Source organism: Suncus etruscus, chromosome 20 (assembly GCF_024139225.1).
Source record: "Suncus etruscus isolate mSunEtr1 chromosome 20, mSunEtr1.pri.cur, whole genome shotgun sequence".
Lineage (NCBI taxonomy): Eukaryota > Metazoa > Chordata > Mammalia > Eulipotyphla > Soricidae > Suncus > Suncus etruscus.
The window spans coordinates 43,444,180-43,454,884 of record NC_064867.1 but is presented as its reverse complement, the minus strand read 5'-3'; the positions used below and the strand labels follow the sequence as shown (position 1 = coordinate 43,454,884).

Genomic DNA, 10,705 nt, shown 5'->3' with positions numbered 1-10,705 from the left:
CCTTCTTCCTCAGGACGGCGCGTCGCCGCCTCTTCCCCGCCCCTCACGCGAGGAGATATCGCGAGACTTCGGCTCCTCGGAAGCCGGACTGAAGCCTGGCGCGCCTGCCTGAGGAGGGAGGGAGCCGGCGCTGCGGGACTTCTACGGATCCTGACTGGAACATTGCAGGACTTGCGTCTCCCGAGCCGTATTCGCCTCAGAAAATGCTGCCCAATAAGTCAGAGTTATTCAGAAATGGTGCTTTTGACTGAAGTCCTACAGATCCTGACAGAAAATGTTCGGGACTTTGCATCTCCTGGGCCTTATTCGCCTCGGAAAAGACTTTCCAGTAAGTCCAAGTTTCTCAGAAATGACATTTCTGACAGAACTTCTTCAGGTCCTGTCAGAAAAATTGCAGGACTTTGCATCTCCTGAGCCATATTCGCCTCAGAAAATACCTTACAGTAAGTCGAAGTTACCCAGAAATGATGCTCTGACAGAACTTCTACAGCTCCTGACAGAAAAATTTAGGAGTAGCATCTCCCTTTGCCTCAGGAAACGCTTCCCAGTAAGCCAAAGTTATCCAGAAACGAGACTTCTGACAGAAGTTCCACAGATCCTGACAGAAACATTGCAGGACTTGCATCTCCCGAGCTGTATTTGCCTCAGAAAATGCTGCCCAATAAGTCAAAGTTATTCAGAAATGGTGCTTTTGACTGAAGTTCCACAGATCCTGACAGAAAATGTTCAGGACTTTGCATCTCCTGAGCCTTATTCGCCTCAGAAAAGACTTTGCAGTAAGTCCAAGTTCCTCAGAAATGATGCTTTTGACAGAAGTCCTACAGATCCTGACAGAAAAGTTTAGGATTTGCATCTCCTGAGTCATATTCGCCTCAGAAAATACTTCCTGACAAGTCAAGTTCCTCAGAAATGATGCTCCTGCCTCGAGGGACTCGGGCTGCAGCGTGGGAGACATTCCCTGGACGGTGGCCGCCGCAGGACAATGGTTTCCATGGGAGCAGAGACGCGCACTGGCCCTTCGCGCCCAGAAAAGAAAGGGCGACTGACTGGCTGGCTGGCTGACTGCATGATGGGGACCCAGGAAGCTGCCGAGGTCGCCCCCCAACCAGCCAGCATCGCGTCGCAGCGGGGCCTGGTGGAAGGACCCGACTTGCAGCATTTCCAGCGGCGCTTCTTCACGCCCTCCGAGGTGGCCCAGCACAACCAGCTGCAAGACCTCTGGGTGTCCTACCTGGGCTCCGTGTACGACCTCACGCCACTGGTAGAGGCCTACAAGGGTGAGTCAGTCAGTCAGACTTGAATCTTGGGCAGATGACATTCAGGCAACAATCCACCCACCACAATGTTGTCCATGAGCCGCCATGCTGGCCGCCTTGGCAGACCACGTTGCCAAATTCAATAGTTGCAGCTCGGATTTCGTGCTTTCAGCCTGTGCTTGGAATCTATAGCTATAGCGCTTTTCCCCAGTACCAGTATCACCGAAGCCCAGGCCCTGGCCACCCATTCATTCCTCCTTCCCACATTGATTTCTTTCCTTCTCGAATCTTCTCCCTAATTCTGGAGGCGCGTTGGCTTGCTTTTCAATTGAGGGGATGTTGGCTTATAATACCACATCTTTTTTTGTGTGTGTGTGAACAAAGTACTTCAAAAGTTTTATTTAATACGAGATTGTTATTAAACGTAGGTAAAGAAACTCATGAAACTTAACAATATGAAAATGGCCAACCTAATGGAATATATGAGCTAAAGACTCACCAAAGTCATATATAAAAAATGCACAAGCAAATGTGTCATGAATGGAAACTGAACTCACAATAGGTACCACTCTGGGCCTACCCGAATACCACATATGTTTTAGGAGCGTAGGCTCTCTCACACCCCTTCAAATAGGTGTGATCATGCCTCCACTACTGAAATGCTGAGACCCTCCAGCCCTTTCACTGGGCCCATCTTTCCCTGGGTCTCTCCCACTTCATCCAAAGGACCCTTAGTTTCCCCACTATAGGGTCAGGGGAGAAATAACATATGGAGCTGGTTATAGATGCAGTGGGAAAGAAAATGGGAAAATGGGATCTGAGATGATGGGGTGCGGCCTAGCTGCAAGACTGGTGGTGGGTCATGGTGGCCAGCTCTGAGTGTGGCTTGCTCCTTGCCACAGGAGATCTGCTGCTGAAGCCCATCGTGGAAGTGGCAGGGCAGGACATTAGCCACTGGTTTGACCCCAAGTCTGGAGACGTGAGTTCTGTCGGAACCTGGCAAGCTGGGGTGGGAGGCAGCCAGGGCGGGCCAGACCCCAGGTCATGACTGCCCCACCTCTCTGCCCAAACCCTTCTTTAAAGATTCTCAAACATATAGACCCTCTCACCGGCATCCGGAGGTACCGAACCCCACGGGGTCGGTTCGTGCACATCCCACCGCAGCTTCCCCGGTCGGACTGGGCCAATGATTTCGGAGAGCCCTGGTGGCAGGGTTCAAAATACAAGGTGGGGCAGCTGTCGACCAAGACCCGCAACATTCGCATCATTAACACCCTCACTTCGCAGGAGCAGGTACTGGAGGTAAGAAACTGAGGCCTGAGGGAACTCCTAGTCCCCGCTCAGATGTTCAGGCCTTTTGATCTTAACTCCTGGAAGTTCTGTTTTCTCCTTCCGTGGGGGAAACTGTCGTGGCTATTCTGAATATAAGATTATAAGGTTATTCGTGAACAGTAGTGATGATTCCTGGAACCTCTTACATGCTGTGTTTGAGACAGCAGTTCCTTGGACACTAGTTTCCTGTGGGGGTGAGTTGAGGACAGTTGTTTTGGCCCTTTGGAGCCATCAGAAGTGGCTGCCATAAAAACAAGTAGTACTTTGATTGCTTTCAACTTCATTTCTGGGCTTGTGGAGTGTCTGAAGCTCAAAAGTGTGGTTTGTGTGTATGTAATGTCTGAAGCTCAGGCATGTGCATACGTGTGTCTGTGATGTGTCTATAGCTCAGAAGAATGTGTTTGTGTGTTTGTTGGTGTCTGAAGCTCAAAAGTGTCTATGGAATTGTCTGAAGCTTAAAAGCTGTGTGTGTCAGAAGCGACTCAAGTTTGAAAGTCCAAGTGTCCGTAGATAAGTGTTCCATCCAGAAATCTGGGATGGAATGCTCTGCCTTTGCAGGTGTATATATGCGTGTTCCAACAGATGGGGTGCTTCCTTGTTCTCCAGGTGGGATCCCTGGAATCAGTGTGGGAAATTCTGCACCGCTATCTCCCCTATAATGCACACGCTGCCAGTTACACCTGGAAATATGAAGGCAAGAACCTGAACATGGACAGTACCCTGGAAGAAAATGGGATCCGAGATGAGGAGGAAGAATTTGACTATCTCAAAATGGATGGCTCTCTGTACACACCTGCGTTATTGCTCTACTTCAACGATGACCTCACAGAACTATAGGACAGGACACGTACATGTCATATAAATCACGACCTATTTCTGCGCCTTGTAGCAAAATATGGCAATGAAGGTGGGGCGCTCTTGGACTCGCACCTTCATTCCATTATGGGAACTGGCCTTTGGGTTGGTTCCATGCCATTCTGAAGCGTAAGGTCCTATTCCTCAAGTCCTTTATAACTGCTCTGAGAAAATTAGGGTGAACACTAGAAGACTATGAATTTTTAGAAGTGAGGACCAGAGAGAGTAGAAGTGAAGGCACTTGTTTTGCATATGGCCTGTCTGGATTCAATTACTGGTACAGCATCTGGTTTCTTCCCTAGCTCTATGCCCCCAGCATCACCATGAGTGATCACTGAACACAGAACCAGGAGTAAGCTCTGAACACCACTGGGTATGGCTGAAAAACAAAGACAAACAATTTTAGAATGGTACAAAAAGTTTTTAGGGATCACTCTTGGATTAAGGCGATATAGAGAATAGTTAATTAGTGAGAACTGGGGCAGAATTTACACTGTAATGAGAACTTTTTTTGGGGGGGGCTAATGGTGAAAATGGGATAACAGCATATCTATACTATATAAAACTGCCATTCCCTTGTAAATGTATGTTGGCAGCTGATATCCAAGAGGGAGAATGCTGTATGCTTTATACACCCTGTTTAAAATAATTATAAGATGGATGAATGAGAAATAAGTGAACAATTCTTGGAATTATTCACTATAAGATGAATAAAATAGCATTATTGCTATTTTACAGTTAAGACTTTTGAAGCTTAGTACTGAAGGCGTTCCAGTTAGTAACAAGAATATAAATTTGTTTATCCATGTTCTTTTTTAGAGTCTCAATGTCTAAATTTGTATCAATTGCTTTTTAGAACAAATGTGTTTAGGGTGTTAATTTGTCCTGGTTCACTGCACAATTGAGACCTGTGGCTTATTGGTTTGTTTCTTTTTTTCTTTTTTCCTTTTGGTTTGGGGGCCATCACCAGTGGCTCTCAGGTGTTACTCCTGGCTCTGTGCTCAGAAATCACTCCTGGCAGACTCAAGGGACCATATGGGATGCCGGAAATCAAATCTGGGTCCTTCCTGGATCGGCTGTGTGCAAGGCAAACGCCCTGCTATGCTATTGCTCTGGCCTAATCATCTGTTCTTTTTGAAGTTACTGTTTTCATGATGGATGGAGTTACCATAATACTGTAGTGACTGAGATGAGGCTGGTCAGGAAGTCAGGTGTTAGCTGAGTAAAAGCTGTCAAAAGACTATAGTCTGTTCACTTCAATAACAAGCATTCTCTTCTTTGTTAGGTGTTCCTTTTTTTTTTTTTTTTTTTTGGTTTTTGGGCCACACCCGGCAGTGCTCAGGGGTTACTTTGGGCTCTACACTCAGAAATCACTCCTGGCAGGCTCGGGGGACCCTATGGGATGCTGGGATTCAAACCACCATCCTTCTGCATGTGAGGCAAACGCCTTACCTCCTTGCTATCTCTCTGGCCTCATTCTTTTTTATTTTTTTTTTTTTTTTTTTTTTTTTTGCTTTTTGGGTCACACCCGGCAGCGCTCAGGGGTAACTCCTGGCTCTATGCTCAGAAATCGCCCCTGGCAGGCACAGGGGACCATATGGGATGCTGGGATTCGAACCACCATCCTTCCGCATGAAAGGCAAAAACGCCTTACTGCCATGCTATCTCTCCAGCCCCTAGTTTTTTGTTTGTTTGGGTCACACCCAGAGATGCTCAGAGATGGTGGTGCTCAGGATCATATGTAGTTGTCAGGAATTGAAACCTGGGTGGGCCATGTGCATGGCAAGTGACATTTCACTGTACTGTGTTGTCACTGGCCACAACAAAATTTTTCTTTTAATATTTTTGAAAGCAAAAAAGTAGGGAAGTATTTATTGATGTCAGGACTCCGAGAGGGGGTTGACAGGATTAATGCAAAATTAGGAGGTAAATAAGTGTGAAAACTATGGTGTCCAAAAGAGAACAATCGTGGGTACTATGGCTAGAACTGGTTCCCTTTATTTTTGGTTTTTTGGAGGGACACACCTGGTATAGCTCGGGGCTTTCCTTCTGACTCTGTGCTGTGTCGTCACTTAGTGGTATTCAAAGGACCCAATGTGATGCTGGGGGCCAAACCTAGTTGGCCACGTGTAGGGCAGGCACCTACCCCACGGTACTAGCCTCTGTTCCCTTTCATTTCAGTCAAAGGAGTGGGAATAAAAAAAAAACCAACAGATGAACTTATGACAAAAATCAGTACTTTTCTGATAAGGAAGACCAGGGTGCATTCAGCACAGGTGGCTCATGTGAGACAGAGCTGTTGCATGGGAATTTCTGATTTGCTACGAAATACGGGGGCATTGGTTCCGGCTTCAGTGTGCCACTAATTAATGGCGTCAGTATGATTTGAACTCACTGTGAGATAGATACATCCTGTGTAATGAAGAGAGTGTGAATGATTTGAGTCATTTTTTGATAATCATCTCTGCTACAGCCTTATGTGAATCTTGCTAGCTCATTTGAACTCTTTGAGAATCATAGGTACGTTATTGCTCTAGCAAAGGTCTTTCCACTTATCTGGCCTTCCACCCACCGCTTTTCAGAAGAGTACGCCCTCCCCAATAGACCTTCTTTCAGTCAAATAGAAAGCTTTCTTCCCATTGTACCCCAGGCTACTATATTCCTCTCCCTCCCTCCAATCTTTCCTGCACCCCGAGGGGAGTCGGGAGCACTATCACCCACTCGGGGAAACAATACAGTGAATGTCTGTGTGGGCTGTATGCAAGGCAAGCGCTCTACCTGCTGTGCTTTCTCTCTAGCCCCGAGCTTTTGTTAGAGCTCCACGTAGCATTCTACTTATTTCAGAGTACTTACTACAATTGTACCTTTAAACTTACAGGTGTCAAAAAGTAAAATTATAGATGTAATTGGCTGGCTGGTTGCTAGATTGTAAACTTATAAGGGCAGAGATTGTGTAGATTGTAAGCTCCTAAGGGCAGAGATTGTGTCCTCTGTACTGCTAATTCCACTGTGTTGGTGATACACAGTTGCTGTTCAATAAATTTTGGTTGCTTGAACTCAATAATAAGTGAGTTCATCTGTCTATAATAACTATTAGTAGAGAATATTATGCTTCGGGAGGCAAGGAAGTACCAAGAAACAGGACATTTAAATCCTGTGCTGGATCTCTGTCCATAGGTTTCTTTAAATGCTCCATAGACCCATGATTTGGAGGCAGTTTACCTGCCACTTTCCGATTTGGCCACCAGATGGCTGTACTCGCCCACATAGTCAGAGAGAGGAGCCTTTAAAAGGGAAACAAGGAAGGTTGGATGTAAAAGAAAAAAAAACCACATAATTATTATTACACCTAGTTTTATTCCTGTTTTTAAAATAGAGTACTTGGGCTGGAGGGACAGTACAGTGGTATGGCGTTTGCCTTGCACGAGGCGACCTGAGACAGTTCTGGATTCGATCTCTGGCATCCCATAGGGTGCCCTGAGCCTGCCAGAAGCTATTTCTGAGTGCAGAGCAAGGAGTAACCCCTGGGGAACCCCTGAGCACCACTGGGTGTGGCCCAAAAACAAAAGCAACAACAACAAAAAATAAGAGTACAAGGGGTAGCCATTTGCCTTGCACGTGCCCGCCCTATCTACACCACATATGGTTCCTTGAATCTCCCAGGAGTGTGATCCTTGAGGCTGTGCAGAGCCAGGAGTAAGTTTTGGACATTGAATATGGCCCCCCAAACAAAACGAGTTTCTGGCCACTCTATTTCTTGGTGGGGGGGGGGGAATCCATGGGTGTTGGATATCGAACCTGGAGGATCCTGCATGCAAAGCATGCACTCTCTCTCTGAGCCACCACTCCAGTTCATTAAATTTTTTTCCATAAGCACATGCCGTGACAGGAGATAATGTGAGAAGTGAAAAATTCCAGTAAAGGACAAGTATGGAATCTGATTATAGGTGTGGAAGTGTATGGGCAACCTGTTGGAGGAAGAAAAACCACACGTTGTTGTAGTGGCTGGAGAGTATAGCAGGTAGAGTGCTTGCCTTGCAGTTGATGACCTAGGTCCAATCCCCAGCACCCCATTTGGCCCCCCAGCCCTGCTGGGAGTGAACTTTTAAGTGGAAAGACAGGAATAGGACTGAGCACTCATAGGTGTGATCCAAACCTACTCCGCCTCCCACAAAACCCCACACTTTGGGTGATTTGGGTCAAGCTCAGTGGTGCTCAGAATTTACTCTGGCTTTATACTCAGGGATTACTGCTTTGGGACTCTAGGAGCATCTTACCTGCTGTATTATTGCTCCAGCACTCCCAAAAACATTAAAAAAATTTTTTTTCATTATAACTGATTTACCAAGTTGTTCATAATACATTTGTTTCAGGCATTAAATGTTCACAGTTCCACTACCAGTGTGACTGACCTTTCCTTCAACAATGTCTCCAATCTCAATGGAATTAGCAGAATTTAGATCAACAAGGGTCAATTTAAAAACATTGTTTTTATTATTCTAGACAGTGTTTAAGGATTTCCTAGGGCTATGATTGGTGCTAGTTAAACCTTCTGTGTTAACTATTTTTGGGCCACTAAGCCTGGTACATTATTGTATAACTTTTCTATCAGATTTCCTGAAACCAACACATTTTTACGGTAATAGAATTCCAGTTGACCATTAAAAGATAGATTTGAACTATGTGGGACTACTTACATGTGGATTTTTTTTTTCTTTCAGTTTTTGGGCCACACCCATGATTGCTCAGGATTCATTCCTTTGGGCACTCTATGAGATATCTGGGTCAGCCACATGCAAAGCAAGCATTCCGCCCACTACACTATCCTGATGAAAGTCCCTACATGGATTTTCTTATAAACAGATAAAGTACAATTAAGGTATCATGTTGTAAATGTATTTTCCTTAGGATTTTTTTCTTAGCTTTCTTTGTTGGAAGAATTCAGTACAACGGGGCTGCAGGTTTAGCTTAAGGAGTACAGCTTGTGCATTCATCGCATTTGTGAAGCCATGGGTTTGATCCCTGGTACTGCATACCTCCTACCTTCCGAGTACTATTAGGTGTGGCTTCCATAAAACTTGGAGGAGTGCAGGGTGTGGCTTCCGCAACTAAAAAATAAAATGTGATCTGGGAGGATAGCTCAAGGGACTGGAGTTCATAAGCCCCAAATTTTGTCTCTAGCATCACTTGTTTCCTCTACCCTAGCACTGCTTGGAGTAGCCCTTAGGATTCCCTGATAGTGCTTGGGAGACACAAAAGGAAGAATAAATTTTTCCTTTGGGGCCGCACCCACCAGTGCTCAGTGATTATTCCTGGCAGTCCTCAGGGAACCATATGGAGTTCCTGGATTGAACGTGGGTTGGCCACATGCAAGACAAACACTACCTTTTGTGCTGTCTAGTCCATGAAATGCATGATGAATGAATAAATGAAGTGATACCATTAAAGCTGGTTCTAGGGTAAAGGTTAAAATGAGGAACAAAATGGTGGAATAACTGCTACTCTTTCAGTAACTTATTACAAGGAGCTAAGCTCCCAACCTTTAGGAGTCTAATGTGTAATAGAAACTTGGGCATCCGTCTTCACTCATCTTATTATAGCTGTATTCCCCAACAGTCATGTAATAGCTAGTAGTGACAATAAACTGTATTTGTTTCAGGAAAGAATTGTGTATGTCACCACCTTTATTTGAAATGTGGGGGCGTGAAACTCAAAAGCCAAGTGGTATCTTGCTACTTGTCCACTCCAAATAGCTGAAGAAAGTTGATCCAGATAGTGGAATGCTGATACATTTTTTGGGGAAGGGTAGGGAATGACTGGGCCTCATTCTTCTGGTGCTCAGGAGGGACCCCCTGAATGGTTCATGAGGGACCATATGTGCAGAGGGGAACATCCAACAGAGCTCAAGAACTTACTCCTTGTTTTGCACTCCTTTTGGTACTCATGGACTAAATGGGATGCTGGGATTGATCCTTCAATCCTGGGATTGATCCCAGGTCAACTGCATGCAATACAAATGCCCTACCCGCTTTACTATCTCTCCAGTTCCTCAGAGTATGCTCTTCGGCATGCAAAACTCTATTCATCATTTGGTCAACTGGTGCTGTTTATAGTTTCAACTTAACGATTATTTTCTTGGAGTTTTGAAATTCCTTCAGTTATGTCAAATCTTGCATCATGCCTTATTAGGGAGCCCTAAACACCATTATTACAATGAAAATGTTTAGTATAGCTAGGGCTAGAATTCAATGGTAGTGTGAATGAATGCTTTACAGGTATTGGGCTTTACAATTGTTCTTTTTTCTTAGAGAAAAAAGTTTAGAGTGTTAATTGATTGTTCTATTTTGGCTTGAGGATTAGACCAGCAGTGCTCAAGACTTACTCCCGGCTCTGTACTCAGGGATCATTGAGTGATTGGATGACGGAATATTGGCTGCTGGGGATCAAACCTGGGTCAGCTGTGTGTTCTTTTCCCATATAGTATATCACTGGTCCTGTACTTAATAAACAGCTTCCTTTTTAGACTAAGCTCTAGGAAATCAAGAGCATTATTTTTCATTTTTGTTTTGGTTTTGGGGATCATACCTGGTAGTACTTGGGGGTCACTCCTGGGAGACATGGGGATTATGTGATCTGGGAATCAGAATCTATGCCTTTAGCATGCTTTCAATGCATATGCTTATCTCTCCAGCCCTTTCTTTTAAGTTAAATTCTACTAACCTGGGCCAGAGAGATAGCATGGAGGCAGGATGTTTGCCTTGCATGCAGAAGGATGGTGGTTCGAGTCCTGGCATCCCATATGGTCCCCCGAGCCTGCCAGGAAGGATTTCTGAGCATAGAATCAGGAGTAACTCTTGTCGGATGTGACCACAAACAAAAATTCTACTAACCTTTCCTCATCAAATATTTTTAACACCCCTGCCCTTCGTTATTGTTGTTACAATTACCTGGAGTCCCAGACCAGCCTGGCTGTGATGCTTGCAGAGTTGGCTACAGTTCTCACCAAGGGCTGCTTTCTTCAGTCGTTGGGTCACACGCATTCTGGTGTAGAGCTTTCCAGGGCTTCCTCTGGTGCTCACACTCATGCTCACTAGGGGTTGTACTTCCTGGCTGTGGTGCTTGCACATCTTTCTAGTAGCAGTGTTCAACAAAATCAGACCATTTTGTTGTATTTACACACATCCAGCTAAACTATATTCAGAAACCACTTGTGGTGACTGAGGATCACAAATAGCAGAGTTGCAGGCTCAAGCAGCAGATTA

General features: G+C 45.1%; 1 protein-coding gene across 1 annotated transcript; it reads left to right on the top strand.

The window, feature by feature from the left end:
* The first annotated feature begins 1,067 nt into the window (after positions 1–1,067).
* On the top strand, positions 1,068–3,515 carry LOC125997998 (cytochrome b5 domain-containing protein 1). The gene is made up of 4 exons (XM_049766191.1): positions 1,068–1,277; positions 2,159–2,235; positions 2,340–2,558; positions 3,195–3,515. The coding sequence occupies exons 1-4, from the start codon at positions 1,070–1,072 to the stop codon at positions 3,423–3,425; spliced, it is 735 nt and encodes a 244-aa protein (XP_049622148.1). The 5' UTR covers positions 1,068–1,069; the 3' UTR covers positions 3,426–3,515.
* Positions 3,516–10,705: the final 7,190 nt, after the last annotated feature.

What these genes read in the sequence shown, in the direction of transcription:
- LOC125997998 (XM_049766191.1), top strand. Translation starts at nt 1,070, where the DNA reads ATGGGGACCCAGGAAGCTGCCGAGGTCGCCCCCCAACCAGCCAGCATC. An exon ending in TTGACCCCAAGTCTGGAGAC is followed by an intron (nt 2,236 to 2,339) that starts GTGAGTTCTGTC and finishes CCTTCTTTAAAG; the next exon opens with ATTCTCAAACATATAGACCC. An exon ending in CGCAGGAGCAGGTACTGGAG is followed by an intron (nt 2,559 to 3,194) that starts GTAAGAAACTGA and finishes CTTGTTCTCCAG; the next exon opens with GTGGGATCCCTGGAATCAGT.